The sequence below is a fragment of the Polistes fuscatus genome, unplaced genomic scaffold (assembly GCF_010416935.1).
Source record: "Polistes fuscatus isolate 324 unplaced genomic scaffold, CU_Pfus_HIC Scaffold3, whole genome shotgun sequence".
Classification (NCBI taxonomy): domain Eukaryota; kingdom Metazoa; phylum Arthropoda; class Insecta; order Hymenoptera; family Vespidae; genus Polistes; species Polistes fuscatus.
The window spans coordinates 16,314,952-16,341,425 of NW_025113107.1; the positions used below are offsets into that span (position 1 = coordinate 16,314,952).

The 26,474-nt window shown below is 31.1% G+C and overlaps 1 protein-coding gene across 1 annotated transcript in view; it reads left to right on the forward strand.

The window, feature by feature from the left end:
- Positions 1-2,274: 2,274 nt before the first annotated feature.
- The window catches only part of LOC122519451 (sodium/hydrogen exchanger 9B2-like), a 42,676-nt gene continuing 18,476 nt past the window's right edge, over positions 2,275-26,474 (forward strand). Inside the window, exons 1-4 of the mRNA XM_043638872.1 lie at positions 2,275-2,579; positions 2,669-3,175; positions 3,712-4,086; positions 25,941-26,205. Coding sequence (XP_043494807.1) covers positions 2,841-3,175; positions 3,712-4,086; positions 25,941-26,205 — 975 coding nt within the window. The 5' untranslated portion in view covers positions 2,275-2,579; positions 2,669-2,840. The remainder of the gene's footprint in view (positions 2,580-2,668; positions 3,176-3,711; positions 4,087-25,940; positions 26,206-26,474) is intronic.

The window sequence follows — 26,474 nt, forward strand, 5'->3', positions numbered from 1 at the left end:
TTTTTCTAAGAATAGAAAAATTTCTTAAAAATACACGTAAAAAAAATGATAATATATAATTAATTACGATCAATAATACGTTTTATTTTTACATTGAAACGTGTCTAGTCGAGTGAATGATTGAAAAAATAAAAAGATATAAAACGACGAGAAAAAAAGAAAAAGAAAAAGAAAAGAAAAGAAGTTAGAAAATAATCGGTTAGTTAGAAAATGATTAAGGGAAAATACTTGGTAGCAATGAAATTTTCAATCAACGCTCTCGAAACGTGCAGTATGCAACGTAATTAATTCCCAACACTGACCGTAATACCGGTGCAATCGAGCCGCGAACATGCATTCGCGTTCCTACGTGCCAACAAGATGAATTGCGTTAACGGATTAGAAACAACAATAACAACAACAACAACAACAACAACGGCAACAGCAACGATTCTCGAACGGTTTATAAACGATCCTCCTACTTCTCTCCACGAAATTTTCGATTATCGATTAAATAATACCTTACACTCGAACGAATCATCGGGAAGAAAAGAAAAGACGAGAAAAAAAAAAGAAATAAAAGAAGAAACTAAAAGTTGAAAAATTAATTATCAAAATTCGCGTTGAAATATTCTCCGATAAAAACTATCTTGTTTTGTTTTTTTTTCGTTTTGTTTCATTTTAATTTTAATTTCCAATTTTACACGTATATAATAATCATAGATAATTATAATTGAATTAAAAAAATTAATTAGCAAATACGCGTTGTAATTGTTTTTCGAGAAATTGACGTTGCCTTAGGTTTATTTTTCTTTTATCTGTTTTCTTTCGTCGTCGTTTTTTTTCTTCTTTTTATTTCAAATTCTACTCGTAGAATCATAGATTTATATTCATAAGATTCTACTTCGTAGAATCATAGGTTATTATTCTTTGCTATCGATAGATCGTACCTTGTGATATCGTATTATGATTATTATTAAATGATACAATTATTCTGTATCGGAATAAAACACCTCGTGATCGTACTCACGAGATTCGAATTCACGTTTTAATCATGTGAGTCCACTTGACTCTGTCAACACTCGTGATAGTAAATAAGAAAGAATGTTCGATGTAATAAATGAAGTACTCCATGGATCAATTGCTTTTTCACTCTTTTTCTTTCTTTCTTTATTTTATTTAAATATAAATAATATATTCCACGTGTGATTTTTCCAATTATATATATTTGTAAGTTAGATCTAAAATATTTGCTAAACCCCTCGCGATATAAAACGATTACGAATACCAAACGAACATAAGAACAAAACAAAACAAAATATTCAGAGATATACCCCCAAAGAAAAAAAAACGAAACAATATAAATCTAATCCTAAGAATAATTCGATTCTTAACAAACAACCAATCCTAATACCTCATACCAATTTTCAAAATAACAAATCATTAAAATCCAATTTCCTAAAACAGACGAATATCCTTCGACAAACCAACAACAACAACAGTAACCAATTAAAAACCCAATTTTTCCAAATCCCAACACACGCACACGACAAACCTACCAAACACCCAAACTCAGACACACCTTCGAGCAGACGCATAACTATCGATCGATTGGTCAGATTAGGTTTTGAAAAAGCAAAAAAAAAAAAAAGAAGAAGGAAAAAAAAAAGAAAGAATAGAATGAACTTTTGTTAAAGCTTATAACCATGACGAGTTTAGACACACACTCGTGGACCCATCGAACGGGTTAGCTAGCTGTCAGTCAATGAAGCGTCCAGCTGCGCCCATCCTGTGCTAGGTTGAACAACGTGGTGGTATAGTAAGAATGATTAGCGCACTGTTCACGACGACGCATACCATACGGGTCTATACGTTAAGTACTTTTTACGTAGCCCCACCATATTCCTATATCGTAGAGATTACGTATATACGAGGAGGAGCTGGCGCACAAGCACTCACGGTAAGTAAGTAAGTACTTACGTGTATATACATATATATATATATATATATATAACGTATGAACATACCACGGGCAGTGTCCGCGACGGACATTACGCGACGTTTAGTCGATAGTTAACCGCGTTGGAACGATCATTCCTTTCGAATCATTTTCAAGAACACGAATTTTCGATCGACAGACACCAGGGGGGGGGTTGCTTCGCGTTTCTCCGATTTTTTATTTGAAATTTTTGATTTTCGTCGTCGTCGTTCGTTACAAAATTTTGTTTAACCGTGAAACGTTGTTGTTTTTTTTTGTTTACTTACGTACGTATGTACGTACGTAAAAGGGGAGGGGAAGGGGAAGAAAGTGAGAAGAGAATACATAAACATAAAAAGAATAAATCGAGAAAAATAAATCGCGCGCTAAATAGGTGAACAAAGAGTGTTAGAGGATCGCACAAGTTTCGGTTGTTCGAGTGTTTGGTAAAATAATAAATAAGGTGTGTACGAGAGTATCCTCTCCAAAGTGTTAGACAAACCGATGGCAAAACCGGGCCAAGGTGTGAAAGACGCGAATCGTAGTAGGAACGCGGCGTATCTTTGGAAAACATTATTATTACACCGATCGTGGTCGAGAGCGTGACACCGCTACACCTTTCGTGTGTAGTTTTTTTTTTCTTTTTATCTTAATCAAGAGAGTTCGTTTGTTTTTTTTTTTTTTTAATACATTTAATTCTTCCTCGTATAGTTATCATCATCGTCATCATCATTTACGTTAATAATTTATTTCGAGTGATCGTCGTTGTTCCGAGTGACGCGCGTTTGGAATAAAGAAAATAAAGAAAAAAAATACATTGAAAACGTTAGGAGGAGAGGAAAAGGGTAAATAAAAAAAAAGAAAAAGAAAAAGTACACAAAACATGGAAATGGAAAGTAGAACGATAACGAGACCACCGTGCGAGGAAATATCGAAAAGACGTGTTTCGATATCCGATCAAGTATTTGGCGTAGACAATCCTGCATTCGAACATCATCGTCGTATAAGCTCCAGTTCCGAGCACAATTCGGATCAAGGTAGAAGGAAGTCGATACTTCATCATACCGGGAGTCATTACGACAGCGTAGAGAATCTACCGCAGCACAACAAGTTAGATTTAGCTGAGAATGGTAGGGTTAACGATAACAGGAAAAAATCAGCGTTTAGTATGACCAGTTCGATAAGGGATAAGATCGAGTACTCCGAAGAATTAGAGAGGTGAGATCATAATCATAATCCAAACCAATTCTAATCGAAAAGAATATTATTATTATTATTATTTGATTTTTTATCTAACGAGATTATAACGGATTAGACGAATAATTCATCCGAGAAACATCGTTAATTATTATCTTATTATATTAGGCCGAATTCAAAAGTTCGCGTGGTTTTGAAATGAATATTTTCAAAATAAATTTTACAAAAAAAAAAATGCAATCCATTATGCAATTTGTAATACAATTTGTAACACAATAAACGCACGAACTTTGTTCTAGAAATAAATGTTTTTTAATTCATCTAACGAAGTATTGTCGATTAATTATTAATTAACAATTAAAATAGAAATCTTTAAAATTTGTTTTTATAACAGGTCGTAGTTGTATCTATTTTTTAGGAATTCTTCTATTTATTTCTATCCGAATCGTTGTTCCGTACTTATTTATATATCATTAGTATTTTTATTGTTTTGTTTATAAACGTTAATCTAGCTAACTTCCATCCTATTGTAAATCTTGACAATTTGTTTCTACCAGGTCGTGGTTGTACCTTTTTTGCGCCCGTTGTCATGGACGCGACGATACACCCTCGTGGGAACCACCAGGATGGAAAAAAGCCTGCCCACAACCATTCTGTCCGAGTTATCGCAAATTTGCAAGAATACTCTGCCTTTTCCTGCTGGGTCTTTTGATTTGGGGTGTAGTTTACTCGATAGCAGGAGATGACGCAGCACCAGGTGGTCCTTTGTTCGGTCTTGCCGCGTTATGCATAGCCGCCCATTTCGGTGGTTGGCTATTTTCCTTGACGACTCTTCCAGCTTTGATCGGTATGCTGATTACCGGATTGGTACTACAGAACGCTGACCTCATCAGTATCGATGGCCGTTACTCTATCGTTGTTTCCAACTTGCGGTAAGTTTATTTTTATACTCTTTTTCTTTTCCTCAATTTCATCAATTTCATCCAAATTTCATTAACTTTTATTTACGAGTTTGCAATTGTTAACTAATTTATCGATTTTTTCGTTATTTCGTGCTTCGCATCGAATTTGATAAAATCGTATCATCGTTTCCTACAATTTGTGCGATTTTTAGTCAAGTTTTATTTCTTTATTTGTTTATACTGAATTTTTCTAAAAACCCTGTCTCGTAATTTATACAAAATTTACGTTATACGAGTTACCAATCAAATTGGAAAGCTTCTTCTTCTTCTTCTTCTTCTTCTTTTCTTATCGAATTATTCGAACTGTTTGATTGCGACGTTAAAAGAAAAGAAATATAAGAAAAGAAACGGGTCGGATCCGAATTGTAATTTCAACTCACGCGCTTAAACGTTGCCGAGGCCTTGTCATGAGGCAAGCAACGAGCCCCACGATCCGTGAACGATCCTAAGGTGCCCCCTTTTTTCTTTTCACTTGGATGTCCAACTACGACGTCAAAGTCGACGACGTTGATTCCTCTTGGTGGCTCACCAGGAATATCAATTCTTATTCTTTCCTAGTCAATCGGAATATATATATCTATATTAAACTTATTTTATATGCATTGGTCGAAGTTACGTTTACGATCGGTAAATGATGCTACTACTTTCTTTCGCATTTCTTTTTTCTATTTTTCTTTTTCTTTCCCTTTTCATTTAATTTAATCAAGTCTCGCAATTGGAAAAATATTTCATAACATTTCTTAAATATAAATCTTCATTATTTAAATATTTAAAATATCGCGCACCTTTCGGAGGATTATTTTATTCTTTCATCTACCCCTCCCCCCTCCTCTCCCCCCTCCTCCCACGCACGTCCCTTTTCCCCTTTAATATTCTCAAAGTCTATAAATTAATATTATATAATTAGGGGATTTTTATATTTACGATAATCATACTTATACTTCAAGGTCTATCGCGAGTAAGAATAACGTACTTGAATTATTTATTGTTCAAATATGAAATAATATAATTTAAATGATTTTTATTTTTATATATATTTTCTTTATCGAGAATCTAATTAATAGACGTAATCCTTCCTAGAAATAAATAAAATACGTGTGATATATAATTTTGATTATACTCTAAGAAACAGTAAATTGCAGTGAGTAAGCAATTAACTGCATTCCTTTCAATGTCCAATTTTTTTTATCTCTGCACAATACTTGAAATCCTTATATTGAACACATGCTACGATGCATGCATCAATTTCAGTTTGTTTCCACATTATCGATACTTTATAGTTTGCTCTGTGATATAACAAAGTTTGAATATATGCTGTTTTCGTGTATTCATGACAGTTGAATTCGATGCTGAATTATGTGCAATGTGTATCGTGAAACTTACAAATCGATGCATGCATTCAAACATTTTTTAACGTAACGCGTAATTTCTGTTTGTTAGAAAATATTTAGAGCACTGTTTTGTTTTAGTATGATTCGTGAATCGAAGAAATTTCCCAAAACGGGAAATTAGATTAAAATTTGGAAATAGATGTTTATTTAATGTTGCATTTGAGAACGTGGCTTCTGTGGTCTTGATATTTTTGTTTACGGAATTTGAGAATATTCGCATTTTTCATCTCTTCAAGCATATATATTTTTATTAATTAAAATAATTACGATATATAGTAATGTTCTGTTAACGTTTGAAAGCTCATTCTGTTTTTGGTTTGGTGCTAATACGAATTAACGTAAGACAGAATATTTTGTAGAGACTATTTTTAAAAATTGTCAAAATTATAAAATAATATCATATTATTACATTTTTCTCTCGAACCTAAATTCTATTTTATTCCGTGCTAACTAACTCTTAAGCTTGTTTTATCACAAAATTGCATCCGACAGCACTTTTTTTCGGTACTCTTAATTAAAACAGTAATAAAATATCATTTTTATAAAAATGTTAGAAAACTAAATTCTCCGCTTATATATTTATACTAATAACTTTATTTCAATCTAACGCGTATTCGCATAAGACAACATTATTTCGGTACGCTTCCTAATTATAACAGTATAATTAAATAATACCATTTTGTTAAATTTTTGAAACCTAAGCCGAATTTTTTTTCATCTCTTTGTCACCCCTTAATATAATTTTCTCACAAATTCGCGTTAAACATAATATCGTATATTATATTCATACATTAATCCAAATAATAAAACAATACAATTTCATGAAATTATTTTCATTTAAATTCCCTTTTCTCTCTCTCTCTCTCTCTCTCTCTCTCTCAGTTTCTATTCATTATACCAACACTTGATCTAACTTTACCCCAAATTCCTGTAAGACAGAATATTATAGGAACCTCTAACGAGGCGTGTAATATACATAAGCTTACCTATACATTAATAGAAATTTATCGGAATAGAGAAAGAGAGAGACTCGATAATATCGTCGTTTTCGTCGTCGTCGTCGTCGTCGTCGTCGTAGTCGTAGTATCGTGTGTTTAGGAAACGACGAGATTATTTCGCTAGGCTCGCGAGGTCCCTCCAAATGTGAACGCGTATTAGCCTTCGCGTAATAGCACCGCGTCGTAATGCGCCAGCATTAAAGCTAGTCTAATAACGCACGATGATACTAGGAGAGAGTAGGCATCAGCCAACAGCCAGCTTGATACTACCGACAGACACATACACACACATACACACACATACACATACTGAAAAACGTACAGACACAGTCAGAAACACAGCAAATACACAGTCAGAGACACAGCAGACACATACAAACCTACAGATACACAGTCAGAGACACAACAGACACATACAAACCTGCAAATACACAGTCAGAGACACAGCAGACACATACAAACCTACAGATACACAGTCAGAGACACAGCAGACACATACAAACCTACAGATACACGAATACACAGTCAGAGTCACAGCAGACACATACAAACCTGCAGATACACAGCAGACACATACAAACCTGCAGATACACAGCAGACACGTACAAACCTGCAGATACACAGTCAGAGATACAGCAGACACATATAAACCTACAGATACACAGTCAGAGACACAACAGACACAGACAAACTTGCAGATACACAGTCAGAGACACAGCAGACACATACAAACCTACAGATACACAGATACACGGTCAGAGACACAGCAGCAGACACATACAAACATACAGATACAGAGACACACAAAGATGCACAGACAGTCAGAGACACAGCAGATACATACAAACGCACAAAGATATACAAATACAATCAGAAACACTCATACACATAGGATAGAGACACTATGCCATATAGACATAGACAATGACACAGACACATATCCAGAAGCCTCCTCTTCCTCTCTCTTTCTCTCTACATTGTACACTCGACTGGTTAGAACCTTATACTCGAGTGCACGGCTACATCAAACTGCATAATTACGATGGAACTCGGGTTGCCGTTCAAAACGGCTTGCGTTCTGACCGCACCGCAGCATTTCGCATCACGTTAATACGCTTCTCCGTCCTATTCTTCTCTCTCTCTCTCTCTCTCTCTGTTTTATACGAGATTAGATAATGAGTACGATCCCTGCTTCTGTAATCTCTTTCGATGAGAAGAGAGATTCATCGAACAACGTTTAGCTACGCTAAGTAAGATGAAGATTATGTGATTGTCTTTCGACGCAAATGAGAGAATATTTGATGACATCGTTGCGTTAGGTGTATTGGGTTCAAGTCTAACGTGAAATGTAATAATACGAATCAATAATTAAGGAATAATTGTAAGTGTGTACGTTAAAATTTGTTTTTAATTTATTTTACGTTGAGATTGATTTTATCAAAAGATAAGTTTTCATTTATACTAGAGTCATTTTATTCGGTCGGATGCTGAGTTATATTTGTCAGGTTAAATTAAGAAAATAGTAGACTTCGTTTAAAGTTGTCTATCGAAGATTTGAAAAAGGTTTTTATAGGTGAGAGTTAAAAGGGTCTTGCGATGTGTAAGGGTTGTTAAGATTTAATAGTATTATAATATGTACGGTGTCTAATGATTACAATAATAATGATTAAAATAATAATATAATGATGATAATAATAAAGTAATATTATAAAATAATAATAATAATAATAATAATGATATAATTAATATCAAAATGATGACACGGTGATAGTAATCTGATAATCATAATATTAATAATAGATACGATAGTGTTCATAGTAATGATAGTAGTATCAGAAGGATGAAGGGAATAGGATAAGGATGGGGGGGTAGTGGAGGGAAGGGGAGGGGAGGATGATATGGAATGGAACGTAACAATCGGATAAGACGATGATAGGCAAATGCTGATATCTATGACACGACTTGCATTGGATTTCGATGAATTAACATCATACAGGTAGAAACGGCGATATCATGCGAATAAAAACGAATGAAAGGATTGAATGAAAATAACAACGAGTCGTGAAAAGAGACAAAAAAAATAAAAAAGAAGTATATTCGCATTGAAAGAAGAAATTTAACAACGTTTCGTCGTACAACCCCTCAAATTCGAATTGGAAACAACGAATACCACCTTTCCTATATATGAAATATAAACTTTGGATCGATTGCATCGATTTTTATGACGCATATACAAAATTTATACGTTCGCGCTAGTGTCTTGTGTTTTATAAAAGCACTACCGATAAAACAAAAACAAAAAACAAATATGAAAGAAAAAAAGAAAGAAAAGAAAAAAAAAAAAGAAGGGAAAAGACAAACGGGAATAAAGTTTATTCTCGACTATGCGTGCAACGCCAGGGAATACAACAGTTTCGAACGTGTGTGTGTGTGTGTTTATGTGTTTTCTTTTTTTCTTTGGGAGAGGGAAGGAGGCGTTGTTATGTGGGGTGAACAGGGGGAGGGGATTTTTGATATATTTTCTAGAACAGCGTATTAATACCGGAAAATTATTTTTCGTTCTCCGAATAACAATTCCAATACATTTTTTTCATACGAAATATGAAAAGTATTTTCTTTTTATATATTATTTTATTTTATTTGTTCATTTAGTTAGTTCAAAAATCTTGACCTTCCAAATCGACGTAGAATGAAAATGCGAGAATGCTAATGCCTCGATAACGAACTAGTTACGTTTTAAAATAAAATTGGTATTAAAAAAAGAAAAAAAAAATGAAGAAAAAAAAAAGAAAGGAAGAAATAACTAGGAGACTTAGAAGTTGAGAAGTAACATTTGCATAATATATCGATAATTTCATACGTAGTATGCTCAAATACGCATGCAGTTAAAACTTTCTTCAACTAATACATAAGCCGCCATCACCACCACCACCACCACCCACCATCACCATCACCTCCATTACCAGCCAACTGAAATTTCTTTAACACGACTCGTCTTGCCTACTAATATTCACGATAGTATTCGATACGCATGCGGAATCCATAATGCAGAATCGACGACACATGCTTCCTTTATCACGTACTGTTCACGTTGAAGTAATTAGGATAATAATATCTATTATTAATACAAAAATACACACTTTTATTTTTAATATATTTTATAATATATTATATTATCGATAATATATTCGTTTTTAATATATATATTTATTAACTATATATAATATAGTTTATAATATAGTAATATAAACATATTAATTATATATATATATATATATATAATATATAATTAATATATATAATTAATAAATATATATATAATTAATATGTTTTTCTATTTGAATAATTATTCAATAATATATAAAGTTCATACTTCCTATAATGCAGTATATCACTGTAAAGTATAATAAACTGCATTGAAGTATGATACAGTATAATATAATTATATTATAAAATACGAAATAGTAAATATTTTAATATAAGATTATGTATATTATTATATTAATTATTTAACATAAAAAATGTTGTCGATACGGTTTAATAAAGAAGAAAAATAAAAATATAAAAAATTTTGATTAAAAAATACAAAAACAAGAAAAAAAGAAAGTAACGTTCTTTTTTTTTGGTTGACTGGGAAGAATACAAAGTTAATTCAAAAATAGCGAGATTATAGAAAAGTTTAATTTCTACTCCTCTCTCCTTTCTCTTATACGTTGCCCTAAAGTTTTGAAGAGTTGTTCTCTTACATTCCTGAAGTTGTTTTTTAATTTCTTTTTTCTTTTTTTTTTTGCATGAAAGAGTAAACTCCGTTGGTACACGGTTTTATAGTTAAAAACAAGTCGATTTGCATATTATCCACGTTATACTTTCGTTCGTTCATGAGAGAACGAGCTTATGGTGTATTTTTCTCTTCAAACTCTCAATATGAAATAAAAAAAAATATGAATTTTTATTAGATATAAATAAATTTTCGAAACATTCAAATCGATTCCTATGGATTTATCGTTTACTGACTCAACGAATAACATTTCTAAAAAATAAAAAGAATAAAAATAAATAAAGATCTTTTTAATCATTTAGATACTTTATAGCACGGTAGCCTAAGCTTATCTCGAGTTAAAATAAAAATATAACGGTTATCTGAAACGATTATATGAAAAATATCGCAACGAGGAGATAAAGTATATGAACAATTTTTAATGATACTTATTACTTGGTATATAATCGATGAGACTCTTCAAATACGAAAAGAAAAATAAAACAAAGAACAATAATAAGGGGAATCATAATTCCGAAGAATTGAAAAAAAACAAAAAAAGTAAAAACATATAATAAAAATATAAAAATTAAAGATACCTTTTTTATACCTATATCTTACATTTACAAGATATTGTGTAATAGATTCCACAAGAACAATTAAGAAATTATTCTAAATAAATAAAAATTACATTTGTAATGTAATAATATTATTTCAAAAGAAAATGTATATTTTCCAAAATTGCATATTGAGTAAAGTTCACGCGTGTTCGACGAATTTTCAAACTTATTTTACTCCAAAAAAAAAAAAACATATAATAAAAATATAAAAATTAAAGATACCTTTTTTTATACCTATATCTTACATTTACAAGATATTGTGTAATAGATTCTACAAGAATAATTAAGAAATTATTCTAAATAAATAAAAATTATATTTGTAATGTAATAATATTATTTCAAAAGAAAATTTGTATTTTCCAAAATTGCGTATTGAGTACAGTTCACGCGTGTTCGACGAATTTTCAAACTTATTTTACTCCAAAAAAGAAAAACAGAAACAAAAACAAAAAGAGAATCTAAAAAGTACCCCAGACTTATTATGAAACAAATTGTATTCAATATTTTCGGTTTATTTTTTTATGCAGAAATCGCCACACCTGGTTATTCGTACCATCGGTTATCTGGACATCCTATATATATATATATACATGCGTATAATCTGGTGCAAATAACTTGATTTGAAATTCTCGTCGCATCAGAAACGTCTTTTTATCGTTGAGTTATAAAGAAATTCCCTCGTGTAGAATCCTAGCGTACTTGCGGTAAAGAGTTTTCCGACCTGTTCCGAATGTAGCAGAGGAGAAGAACTCTACTCCTTGCTGCTTTTTCTCCTATGGTAAGAGGTAAAAGGTGCACGAAGGGGAGGGGGAGGAGGAGGAGGAGGAGGAGGCCTCCCTTCACTCGGAAACCTGTCGTCCTTGCTGTGAAAACAGGAAAGAAAAGAAAAGAAAAAAAGTGCAAAAAAAAGGAGAAAAAAAAACAGAGAAAGAAAGAGAGAGAGAGAAATTAAAAAAAAAGAAGAAGAGGAAAAAAAATAAGAGAAAAAGAAAAAAGGATGTTGAGAGTAAATGTGGCATTCGGGAGCAGTCTATAAAATTCCTGTAGGAGCGTACCCAGGAGACGCCCATCCGCACTATTCCATTCTGTGACTTTACACGAGAAAACTGGAGTAGACCAGAAACAGAACAGAATTGTGCAAAGGATGGGTAAAGGAAGGGGGAGGAGGAAGAGTAGGAGGAGGAGGAGGAGGAGGAGAGTAGAACATACGTAGCAGGAAAGACGCTGTGTCGTTCTCTCTCTTTTTATTTATACGAAATTTTATTCTTATTCCGGTAGCAGGCAACTAGGGGGTGTCGAACACGTGGCCTGAATGATCTTCGAACCCCCAACAACCCCTGTCAACTCGATCTCGAAACATCGATGTAAATTATGCTTCTTTTTTTAATTTTATTTTCTTTTTTTTCGTCATTGTGGGCGATAACACGTGTCTTATTTGTTTTTTATTATTTTATTTACGTGATTCGTAGGATTTTTCTTAAATTAAACATTATTACTCGTGTAACGATACATTTTACGGTTATTTTTAAAATGAAATATAAAATAAAGTTAGACGCATTATTAATCGAAATATTCAAACGACCATTGAAATCTTATAGAAAATTTACGATTTCGATAAGGTCGAGAAAACGAGAGAATCGATTTTCTATTGGAACGCTCGTTAAGTTTCTACCGATTTTCGAATAAATGTAAGAATATTTTGAAAAAAAATATAAAGAAAATAGATTTAACACGACATTTCTTTTTTTTCTATCTTTATTCTTTTTTTTTATTTAAATCACACTTTCTAACATTTGTCATTGTCAGTTAGGAAATTCAATTGGTTGTGCACCAAACATCGTTTGTTTTTTTTTTTTTTTATCGTAAAGAATAATAGAAATTCTATTCGGTTAGGTGAATTCTAATCGATAAAGGATAGCAAGTTGTTGTTGGTTCCTTGACTCCTCCTGCTCTCGTTTTGAAAAAAGTTTATCGAGTGAAAATATTTGACAATGTCTGTGAAAAACACTATTCCTTTACTTTCCTTACGTTATTTCTAAAGGAAGTAAACGTCGCGTGAGATTTGTATAGATCGTGTAGGAAACACGAATAGTAATAACGGTCTACTGACGTTCATATACTTACTTGTATGTATTTATCTAGTCGCCATGCACTTACGAATCTCTCAATGCAATGGTATTAGTAGGTACATACGCGAATTGCTGGCTATCGTATTGTCTACTCCTAACGTAAACAAACTCCCCTATCTCTCAGTTTACCTACGGTCTATACAGCTGGGAATCTACAATGTTTCTTCTTTCAACTACAAGTTTCAAATCTCTACGATATATATATATATATTCCAATGTTACCGCATACACCTGGATACTACTCCGTTATTTCGTATATTGTTTGGTAAAAACTTAAACTATCTAACGTGAATATACATTTCGGTATTGTCTTTGATATACGAACTTTCAAGGTGATCAAATACATTACAAATTTAAATCAATTGATTTATAATTCAAAAGAATTTTAGATATCATTGTCGATTGATTATTTATTAAACCGGAACACGGAGGAAATTAATATTCAAAGAGAAGGTGAATAATTCTTTTCTTGTTTTATTTTATTTTTATAGAAAGACACGAGTTACCCCCCCCCCCAGAAAAGAAAAATTCATCCCAATGAGAATCATTAATGTTACCACATACACCTGGATACTACTCCGTTATTTCGTATATTGTTTGGTAAAAACTTAAATTATCTAACGTGAATATACATTTTGGTATTGTCTTTGATATACGAACTTTCAAGGTGATCAAATACATTATAAATTTAAATCAATCGATTGATAATTCAAAAGAATTTTAGATATCATTGTTGATTGATTATTTATTTAACCGGAACACGAAGAAAATTAATATTCAAAGGGAAGGTGAATAATATTTTTCTTGTTTTATTTTATTTTTGTAGAAAGACACACTATCGGATACGAGTTACCCCGCCCCTCAAAAGAAAAACTTTCAAGGTGATCAAATACATTACGAATTTAAATCAATCGATTGATAATTCAAAAGAATTTTAGATATCATTGTTGATTGATTATTTATTTAACCGGAACACGAAGAAAATTAATATTCAAAGGGAAGGTGAATAATACTTTTCTTGTTTTATTTTATTTTTATAGAAAGATACACTATTGGATATCGAGTTACCCCGCCCCTCAAAAGAAAAATTCATCCCAATGAGAATCATTAATGATATTTATGATGAAAATAAAAAAACAAATAATATTTACTTTGTCAAATGTTTCCGATAAAATTCAAAAATCATATTTGTGCTTATCAAAATGATTTCAAATATGTATTGAAAAAAAAAAAAGAACAAAAGACAAATATTTGAATAATTCGATATCGTATTTTGTTCTTTTTCTTCGTTTAAATGAGCCGTTTATTTTGAAAGTGGCCTAACTCCATATAACCTTAAATTGAGATATTTAAAGGTTTGCGTTTCAATGCAATTAAAAATATACGTAAAGAATAACAATGAGTTATGTTGCTTAAGTGTATCTAAAGGTGTTCAATTTACAGTTCCTATTAAAATAATGGCAATTATTAAGTGAATAATATGCGTTTTCCTACCAAGAATGGAGTTAGGCCACTTTCAAAATTAACAACCAGATTCGTTATAAAATTTGAAGGAACCGAAGTCCATTCAACATAATTTAAGATGCTTCAAATTGCGAAAAAACAATACTTATTTTATTTTACATATCTTTGTAACACTTTAAAAACATAAATTATGCGATTCAAAATATTTTCTACAAACATAAATTACAAAACAATTTTCTACTCATCTACATTTTGTGTATGTGAAAGGGATTTAAAGAAATCATGATGTTCCGATGGTATATATCGTAATAAGTCAATTATGTCCTTGAATTTTGCGGTTGTAATTTGTCTTATATTTTTATACAGTGGTGTCAATACAATATTTTCGAACTTTCTTTGTCTATCCCGACGTGGTATTAAATTCAGGACTTTCAAATTTTCGTTCTCATTCATTAATGTCTTATAGAAAATCTTATTCATTTTTCACAAAACTCATCCAACATATTTTTAACCAGTTTATTGGTTCTCCGTTAGAATTCTTGACCCTTTTAAAAATTGCGTCTTCTAATAATTTTGTTAATACAAAATCTTCTTGTCTCATTTCATGTACAATAAAGTTATTACCTTTCCGACACTTTTTGATAATATTGTAATACTCTCGGGGGACAAACAGTAAATTATTTTTTGTAATGCCATTTCTACCACACCAAAATCTCTACTCCTAATGGAGTTAGGCCACTTTCAAAATAAACGGTTCAGTGATTCAACTAACTCTGAAAACTTATGTGTCCAGAATTACCGTATTTACTCGAAATGTAAAAAATCTTAAATGCTTTATTGATAGATAATTTGAAGCTGTACATGTTACCGTGGGTAACCGGAAAAAAATGAAAAATGGAGTTAGGCCACTTTCAAAACAAACGGCTCAAATAGATGTAGATGTAATCATTTAGTACTTCGATAAGCCTTTTCGATAGTCGAGATACGAATAGAAGTACTTTGTTAGATCGGATCACAATGAACCGTTCGATTCGGTCTGCTTTACTCTAATAGGTGCACACGACGGCTTGACCTACCTAAACGAGCGTGCATCTCGGTCGTTTAACACTGGAATGCATCCATTCTAGTTTCTGTGCGTTTGCTAACCTATGACCACGTCTAAACGCATTGTGGATATGCTTTCTAGCGTAGGTAAACTTCGAGCAAAGTGCTCAAAGTGTAATTGAAACAACAACAACAGCAGCAACAGCAACAACAACAACAATATTGTCTTAACATTGTCTCGACGTACTAACTGTCACAATTATTTCTTATCCATAATTAATCTCACTTTACTAAGTTTGATAGCATATAAAATATGACGTTGCTAATAATATACGCGAGATATTTAAATAGAAAAAAAATAATAGGTCTTTAAGTCGAATATAAGAATTTAATTTCATTGGAAATTAAACAAACATTAAGGAAACTTAACAACATTAAAAAATATAATAAATGTAATATATTTACTTATATAACAATCTCGTATTATAGGATAATTTATTGATATGAAAAAATAATATCTATAATTATACATCGGTCTTTAAGTCGAATATAAGAAAAAAGAAAAAAAGCACGAATACATTCGAAATTAAACAAACATAAAGGAAACTTAACAACATTAAAAAATATAATAAATGTTATAGATTTATTTATATAACAATCTCGTATTATAGGATAATTTATTGATATGAAAAAAATAAAAAAGTGATTTATGAATTTGACATGTCTATGAAGTAACGCGTTTAAGGGGGATGGTTAAATTGTACGTAAAATCGATCGAGAAAATAGGATGATCTTCAAAAGTTATACTGGACATGATAGAAAGTTAGTGAAAGGAAATAAATCGATTGGAAAATATTTATCCCGTAAACGTTTGCTCGCTGACAACTCGACCAGTCACGTTTTACTCTACGTTAGCTAACTATTAGAAATCTGCTATCTATCCATCTACCTATCTATCTATCTATCTATCTATCTATCTATCTATCTATCTATCTATCTATCTATCTATCTATCTATACAAGAAAACGTTAAGCAAATAGAGTATTTACTGTCGAAGATCAACGTCCAAAATCCCAGTGCGTTTTGATCGAGAACGTTGAAATTCGAGATGAAAGCAGGTGCACGTCTCACGGATTGACGAACGGTGGAGGAGGTGGCAGGAGAGGGAGGGGGGTGGTAGCTCTTCTAACGCCAAACCAATCATCATACTACTCGAAATCCACTAACATTTCTCTACGTTTATATCATGTAGGATTTAACCGCGAAATTTATTAACAGTTTAACGCGAACGATGTGATCAAATTTTATATTATATTATATTAAATTTCAAACGGATTTTCAACGAACACGGATAGAAACATTTTATACAATGATTGATGAAATGTCATTAAATTTACGATGCTTCGTGTTTTTTTTTCTTTTTTCTTTTTTATTTATCTTATAGAAACGATCGAAAGATATTAATTGTAATGTCAATTGTATGTTTCTTTTTGTTTTTTTTTTTTTTTCTTTTTTTTGTATAATTATTTATCGATAAATTTTCAAAACATTAATCTAACGTTGTCAAAGCAACGTTGATAGTAAACGTAAGAAAAATAATGACGAAGTTAGAAAGAAAATTAGTGTGGGATGCGGGACGACATTCCATGCTATCCTAGATATTATTAAGTATACAGCATAAGTCAAAAGTTTTCATTTTTAATATGAGGACACGATTAAATAATTTTGATAAATTTTAAAAGGTTAAAAAAAAAAGATTTCATTATCGAAATAATAAATTCAATATACTTGAAATATAAATAATCATTTATATCAAATCATCATTTTATTTATATTTTCGATACTATTATTCGATAATAATCGTTTGTTTTTTAATTATTTAAAAAATGATCGTAAAAAGAAACATTTATTTATATATTTTCTCGTTGTCTATGACAAATGGGGTAAATAAAACAACGAGGAAATGAAAGAAAATAAAAAAAGTACATACTTTTGACCGATCCTGTAAAAGTTGAATATTTCTATCTCTATCGCTATCTTTTTCTAACGTTAAGACCTCGAGTAGTACTCTAAATGATTCTCTCGGTGATGGCGATTGAGAAGAATGTTGTTCGAGACTCGAAGCACAAGACCTTGCTACTATTATATTTAACGTGGCAGACGTGCGCACGAGCGCACCAGTGCACCAGCGCATTAGCGCACTTATTCGCGCGTTTTTGCATCACTCCAAAATCTTACGTTTCCGTATATTTGAATAATATCTTCAAATACGCGTTAGTTTCTCAATTTATATTATATTCGACCCCGTATACCCTAACCACTTTTACGAATGATCAATTTTATTAATATTGAGTTTTTTGATTATTTTAAATTTGAATTGAATTTTGTGTGATTGTTTAATTAAATCTAATTTTAATCAATTTTTTATTAATTTTGAGTTTTTTTTTTTTATTTTGAGTGATTTTTCTTCATTCGTTATCCTATTTTCTCTTCGGTAACTCGTTTAATTGTTCAAAAAGCTTTTCTCTCTCTCTCTCTCTCTTGTAAGAATTGTCTTTTCTTAATCCTCTCTTCCCTTTTTCTCGTCTTGTTTTTATTTTCATTTCTCGTTCGATTCTTTTTTTTTATTTCTTTTATTTTTTAATCGCGAAGATTTACCACGCGAGACTTCTACGATATCCTAGAAAAAAACTCGATTACTGCTATTCACTATTTGTCATTTTTCTTTTCTATTCTTTTTTTTTTCTTGTATTTTTTTCTTACCGATAGTCAAAAGGAGGGTAAGAGTTAGTCGTTAACAATTCATGAGAAAGCATAACCGGTCAATAAATTCTTCTATCCTTGGGATCATTATGCACATACTACTTGCATTCAGTCTGCGAAAGCAAAGAGTGATCGAGTACTCCTAGGAATATTGAGAAATCGAAATAAGAATAAGGACGCGTCTTAAGGTTGTGAAACCGTCCTTCGTGATTCCTGTTTTATATTGAAAAAAAAAATATATATATAAAAGAAAATAAATTATTTCGTTCGAATAACATCGATTGTGTTTCATGTTAAATTTTCAATTGCAAGAACATTAGTGCGATATTAAAAATATGATAAATACTTTCTATAATAAAGAAAAAATTAATCCTATTATCGATTAATCCATTTACAATCGATCAATCTTATTGTTATTGATTAAATCTTCTTCCATCTATTGACTACTCTTATTTTTTCAATAAGAAAATGAAAGAAAAAATAAGGAATAATCTCTCACGTAGATAATAAATTCATCAGAGAGTTTGAAATGAAACTTTAAAAATCTAATCGATAAATTAACAAAAGCGTAAGAGAATGCTTATTGCACAATCGTACTGCGAGAAAAAAATTAATCCTCACCTAATCGATAATTCCTTTTCTTATCGATATAAGTAATCGTCATTCGTGACTCTGACTTTTTCAACGAACAAAAGATAAATAAAATAAAATCATTTGAAATAATAACGTAATAATCCTAACGCAAATCTCTTAAACAAATAATTCAATATATAAAAAACATTTTACATTTAATCCTACCAGATAATAATAATAATTTATAGATTTCCAACGTTTTACGTAACTCCGACGACTCGTAATAACAATTATCCTAGATAAAATATGTTATAATAATAATAATAATAATAATAAAATTTTGCAAAAAAATATATTTTCAATTAAATTCACATTTTTATGATATCGACGAAAATGAATCGATTGCGATTGAATTATTGCAATTTAGTTTGAGTTGTATGGGTGAACGTACAAATCTAATTAACCAATATCAGCATGGGAGAGTAAAATGGTGTTGGTGCGTGAAAAAACGATCGTTAAGGTTCTCTCATTCTCTTTCTCTATCTCTTTCTTTTTATTTGATCTTCTTAAAATACCTTTTCTTTCGTTTTGTCGATCGACAGGTCTCGTTGAACGTTCGCGGACAGCGATCGTAAATCAGAGATGCCGCACAGGTATCGAAGCTTTCTTCGAAAGAACCCGAGACTTATCGTTCCTCTCGATCTTTCCTCTTCTCGAAGGAAGAACGATAGTGTTAGAAAACTAGCTATCTTCTGCAGAACATATCCTGCTCCATATATACTTCTTTCCCACCCTGCCCATGCCCTACCTTTTTTATTTTTTTTCATTTACACGACAGTTACCGTGCAACAGTGATGAAAGAAGATAATAAAACGAACAAAATTCAAACAATTTATCAAATGAATTCTATTCAATTTCTATAATAATTTCAAACCTCTGACCAATAATGTTACTTAAAAAAATGTTAAAAAAAGAAAAAGTTACTTAAAAAAAAAAATAAAAAGAAAAAAAAAAAAAGAAAAAAAATTAATAAAAATGCGAATTGTTTTATCGAATAAAAATAATCTTACGCAGTATTCGATCGTTATAATAAATAAAATAAAATGTGTCGAATGAAATAAAAAGTAAATCTTACACCCTGTAATTTACTGAACAGGGTGTTCAAATAATTCCATGCGTGTCAACTGGTCCTATTCTTTTCAATTTATGTTAATGATAAAAGAGATGAAATAAAAGAGAGAGAGAGAGAGAAATACGTTCCCGGTTGCATTTAATAATTAATTGTATTTAATAATTTATAATTAAATAAAATTAAATCTGTCGAATAAATAAAAAGTAAATCTTACAGGGTGTTCAAATAATTTCATGCGTATCAACTGGTCCTATTTTTTTCAATTTATGTTAATGATAAAAGAGATGAAATAAGAGAGAGAGAGAGAGAGAGAGAGAAATACGTTCCCGGTTGCATTTAATAATTAATTGTATTTAATAATTTATAATTAAATAAAATTAAATGTGTCGAATGAAATAAAAAGTAAATCTTACAGGGTGTTCAAATAATTCCATGCGTGTCAACTGGTCCTATTCTTTTCAATTTATGTTAATGATAAAAGAGATGAAATAAGAGAGAGAGAGAGAGAGATGAGATTGTATTATAGTTAATATCGAGGATTAAAGTGACGTGTCGCATGCGACGACCGTGGCCGCAACCGGGAACGTATTTCTCTCTCTCTCTCTCTCTCTCTCTGTCTCTCTCTGTCTCTCTCTGTTTCTCTCTGTCTCTTTCTAAGTTCATCTTGCGCGAACCGACGTTATCGAGAGACGCAAAGGCATGCCAAGAATTTTCGTCGTTTCTAGGTTAGGAGCGTTAAGGCCGATTCCTATGTAGGCGAATATATGCGCTCAGCAAACCGCCAGCAACTCGTTCAACTAAGCTCGATAATATCTCCACGATTCGCCATTCGTCTTTTATATTCTTCTTCCAAAAGTAAGGAGAAGAAACCAAATTACCATTCGTTTTTCCGTTTATAAGAAGAAATCTTTTCTATCTTACCTTTCCTTTTTTTTGTTCTTTTTATCTCTAAAAAGGAACAAAAACAATTCGAAAAATTTACGAGCACTCTTTTGGAACGATGTCTCGCGATTTACTACTCTGTTTACGGTTTCTTTTTCTAATTGTTTTTCGCGATTAGTATTACTACGTATAAAAAAAAAAAACAAAAATAAAAAAGAAGCAATAATAAAATAAAAGAAAAATAATATTCCATTGATATAATAATTATTATTTGAAACTTTTGTAAATTGATATATATCAATTAATAAGTTAAATAATTAAAATTATAATATCTTTTTATCATTTATTCGCGTGATTATCTATTATTTTATCTATACGAATTATTTTTATTAATAAATTATTTCTAACGAAATATATATTTCTAATTAATATTTTTTTTTTAAACTAATTTTTAATTTTATTTTATACACGATTTGATGTATGCGTATTATACGTATCATTATTAATGATGTATTATATTACTTCCCATCTACTTAATCGTTTTTATTTCTGTATTGCATAGAACAAAGTTTCATGTATTCTTACGATTCTTAAGATGGATAAAGAACTGCGGGTATAATAAAAGATTTGAAAGCGGAGGCGTAGCCAAGTAGGCTTTTAGGACGGCGTCGAGTGTCTACTTCTTCTATTTCTTTTTATCTTATACGATATTTAACGAAAACGATTGAAGAAATGAACAATTGCAAGATCTGCAACTACACAATAAACATAATCTGTCATCGATAATCCTTTTTCCAATCATATTATTATATTCGCAATCGTATCTCCATCTCATCTACTTTCTTTTATTGCTACTATCAAAATTATTGTGAAAACTGTCCTGAAATTTTTCTATTATTATTATTATTATTATTATTATTATTATTATTATTATTATTATTATATTATTATTATTATAAATAATATATTTATGATTATTAAGATGAAAGATAAAAAAAAACTGGTGTGTGTACTTATGTACGCACGTAAGAAGTTATACTTCTTTGCTGTACCAAAACGAATATAACCTCAATAACCTCAAAAATAACTTCGAAAAAAAACTTCAAAGAAAAAAAATAACTTAAAAAAAAATAATTGTTATTATATATATAAGAAAGAATAAAAAAAGAAAAGAAAATATGAAAATATAGATATCAGTCCACACTAAATATAAGAAAAATATATCGAATTACTTCACGCGTCAACAGCCATGGCGCGGTTACAGCATTAGTTCTCGCTCGATCATTTAAGTAAAGCAGCGCTGAGTACGATTAGTACTTGGATGGGTGACCCGCTTGAGAAAAAAGGGGGGAAGAAGAAAAGAAGACAACTTTTCATGCCGTAAATTTGAAATCGCTTTGCCGCGCGTTGTAAATACCAACAAACTTCATGGTGTTGTTTTTCCAGACGCTCGGAAAAAATCACTCCCATCACATTTTCCCAAACGCGCCAAAAGAAGTATAACTTCAAAAAGAAAAATAAAAATGGTAAAGAATGATTAAAAAGTCGTAAGATTTGGCACTTTATTGTCGAGTCAATCGAACGATCTATCGATTACAGTTAAAAATTCAAAGAACATCGTCACCAAAGGGGGTAAAAAAAAAGAAGTAGAAGTAGAAATAGAATGAGAGAGAAAGAGAGAGAGAGGAGAGATGTTACCGATAAGTACCGTTAAAGTTTTCGTTTGGAGAAACGAAAAAAGAAGAGAGACGTTTTAAGCGAAACGTGGCACTGCCGTTGCACTCCGCAGGGGGAGGGAAGGGGGACTAGGGGTTGCACGTAAGTTCGTCGAATGCGGTAAAAGCGAGCATGGGACGCGCTCGATAGATTTTACGATAGGGGTAGTAGTAGTAGATGGATCGAAAGCGTGGAACGATAAAGCTCCCCCTCGCAAATCCCCGAGAACGAGCGAATCCTTCCTTCCTTCCTTCCTTTCTCGGGGATTTCCCCCAAACCAACAGGAGTTCCAGCGGTTTTCCTAAACGTCGATGGTGTTTACCTGTTTGTTGTATTTTATCTTCGTATATATATATGTATGTATGTATGTATGTATATTCTACAAAAAGAAATCAAAAAATAACGTTCCACTTCAGATATCTCCCCCACCACCACCACCACCACTACCACCACTACCACTATTTATTTACTTTCCTATTCATCACCGATATTACCTAAGCATAAGACTTATTTTTACTAGTTCAATGATTTTTTTTTTCGAAAGATCAATCAACTCTTCTCTCGTTTTCCTCCAATCAACGATCAAATTTAAAAAACCGATCGAAAAGCCACGATTTCATCGTGATTTCTTTCGCATTTCTAGAAAATGTAATACATTTTTTCAAGGAACTTTTGTACACAAATCTTTATTCGATTGCCAGTTTAAAAGAACTAAAGTGAAAATGAATATAACTGCGACTAATTTGAACTCGAGAAGTTTTCGAGTTATTTATCGTATTCCGAGATAAACTAATATCGCGTTGGGATTGTTGTTTCGTGATTCTGGCACGTAACGAAGATCAAGTCTCCTTCTAAGCTTGCTAGAACAGGTTAAATTCTATTTTTCCCCCCTCCCCTTTCCTTATATTTTCTTTTTCCATTTCTTTTCCAAGCGAGAAAAAGAAATGGAAAGGTGGAGGGAGGGAAAGGAAAAAAAGGGGTGTTAATCTCAATTAAAAAAACATAACACTTGGCGTCAGGGTTGATTAAGATTGGAGAGAAACGAGAAACGACAAATGACGCAACATGCTTATTAAAATACATCCTTCCTTCATATTTATGCATATTTGTATGCATTAAGGGGTTATACGCAATTAGAATTTTCAAAAAATCGATTTTTTTTCTTTTTTTCATTTTCGGAATGTACATATATTTAAGTATATTCTCTGAAAATTTCAAATCAATCCGGCAAATATTCTTCACTTCATGTAAGCTGCAAACAAAAATGTGTAACTATGTGTAAACGTCTCTTTGAAACTTTAAACGCGTTTTTCTCAAAACGGTATTTTCAAAGTCGGTGATCTCGATTTTTCAGAAATGGCTCAACCGATCGGTTTCGAATTTTTTCACAATCTTCTTAGATATTATCTATATATCCTCAGGTATTAAGTAGAAGGAATAATTTTTAAAAAATTGATTACTATTTTTTTTTAACAATTTAGAGCGAAAATTTTAGACAAAAACACGAACTTTTTTTCAAATAGACGCCATTTTGTCAAAAATCAAAATTTTTAATATTCCTTCTGCTTAATACCTGCATTAATCTATCCTTTAAAAGAATCCACCATATTTTTTAATTTCAATAATCCAAACCGCCAAAATGGAGATCACCGCCAAACGTCTTTTTTTAGAGGACGTTCAGGAAATCATCTACAGGAGCGGTGCAGATTAATATTTTTACATAATCGACGCGCTATTGTATTCTCAAAAGTTGGCTCTATTTGAATTACCATCACTTTTGTTTGAGAAATAAAAACTGTTTCTAGAAAAAATTCATGAAAATACGTCTTTTTCGAGCCTCGCAACTGCGTATAACCCCTTAATGTACATTTCTGTATGTGTGTGTTTGCGAAATTATTTCGACCACATTGATTTATTCAAGTAAGATTAAATAAACTATTCTAACCTATATAAAAAAAATACAAAATAAATCCTTCGATTGCATTAACGATCGGTAGCATTAGATTATTCTTTTTATCAATTCTAATACCGATAAGATATCGTTATTAGTTCTAATACAATTTTTCGATATCGATAAATATATAATCAATCGTGATACTGAAATAACAAAAGTATCTGAGATAATTGGTAAAACGAATATTAGAAAAACTCGACGTTTCTTAAAACCATTGGAAAACATAATTCGATTGTGTGAGAAATAATTTAATATTTTGTACAGAAAGTTCGTTTGTCGCTTTTACCGATAAAAAAACTTTATTCTAAATTTCTACGTTATTTGCAGTTGCAAAATAAAACACGACGAATTAAGAAATATATAGTAAAAATATTCTAAAGATAAGACGTCGAAAATTGAAACAATAAATGTATACACGATACATGAAAAATAAGTTCCAAAATGAAATTTCTAACGTTGTTACTCGAATCATGAAAAATTCTGCAAATGATTTCGTAAAAATAAAAAAGGATGTAAGAGAAAAGATGTAATAAAAATAAAAAGTATTTTTCATATCGTTCGAAAATTGTAAAAATTCTGCGAACGATTTGAAGAAAATAATAAAAATAAAAGTCGAATGTAAGAATTCAGAAATCGTTTGGCAGACTTTGTAAAATTCGAGTTCGGAAATCGTTAAAATCGTGGAATAGAGGAGAAGAGTGTAACTTTGTAAAACCGGTTTAGGGAGGTGAACCTTCGAAAACTTATCCTATTAGGAGTTTCCTCTTCGGCAAAAGGGGACGTGTACACAGTTTCGATAGAACCAAGGAAACTGTATTGTAGTTTGAGAGCAGCCAATGCGAAAGACACACAGGGTAATCTTCCAAGTTAAAAGTCGTATTTCCAATGGAAATCAAATGTTGATGGAATAATCGATAAATATTTCACTTCAATTAAAAAATAATATTTTCTTTATCCGAAGAGAGCAAAGAAAACGCGAAATATTATTCTTGACATATCAATTCACGTCAAATACAAACAGAATAATATCTAATCTGGGAATGTTGACAAAATCCTATCGAAGAAAGAAGAATTTCTTGTCACCTACATTCGAACGCCGATCATGATTAAGCATAACTTTCTACTAAAATAACATTCGATAATATCTTTTCACTTTTTACATTTCCAATTTTAATATAATATCGAATACCTAATATTGATTATTCAAATTTAAGTTACGAGCTTTTTTTTTTTATATAATATTTTTCATCTTTAAATAAACGTAAAAGTATGTTTTTTACTCTTTCAATGATATTTTCATCGCTATTATTTTTTGTCAAATATGTAAACCTTTTTAACCGATACTTTTTCTAAATATTGAAAAATTTTAAAACCCTAATTGGGATGTGTTTTTGATTGTAGAAAAATCGCTCTCGTAATCATCTTAACAAGAGCAGGATTGGATTTGGATCCAAGTGCATTGAAGAGACTGAAAATCACCGTTCCGAAATTAGGTTTGATACCATGGTGCGTCGAAGCTGGAGTGGTTACCGTTTTAACGAAATACCTCTTAGGATTACCATGGATATGGGGTTTCTTACTTGGAAGTATAATAGCTGCAGTATCCCCAGCAGTAGTGGTACCATGTCTTTTCAGATTACGCGAGAAAGGTTATGGTGTCGCTAAGGTAAATTTATTTTCACTTTATTCGATTGCTCGAAATGTTCGTATTAATTTTTCAAATATATTTTATATTTACATAAGAAGTTCGATTTTAATCTAATTTTTATTATATTTACTATCATTTTATTTTAATAAATTGTTCATAAAATTTATCAATCTTTGCGGACAATTATAGAAATTTAACTTTTTAAATATTATTCAACAAAAAAATAAGAAAAAGTATTTAAAAAAAATATCGATATATTATTAATGAAACAAAACAAAAAATATAAA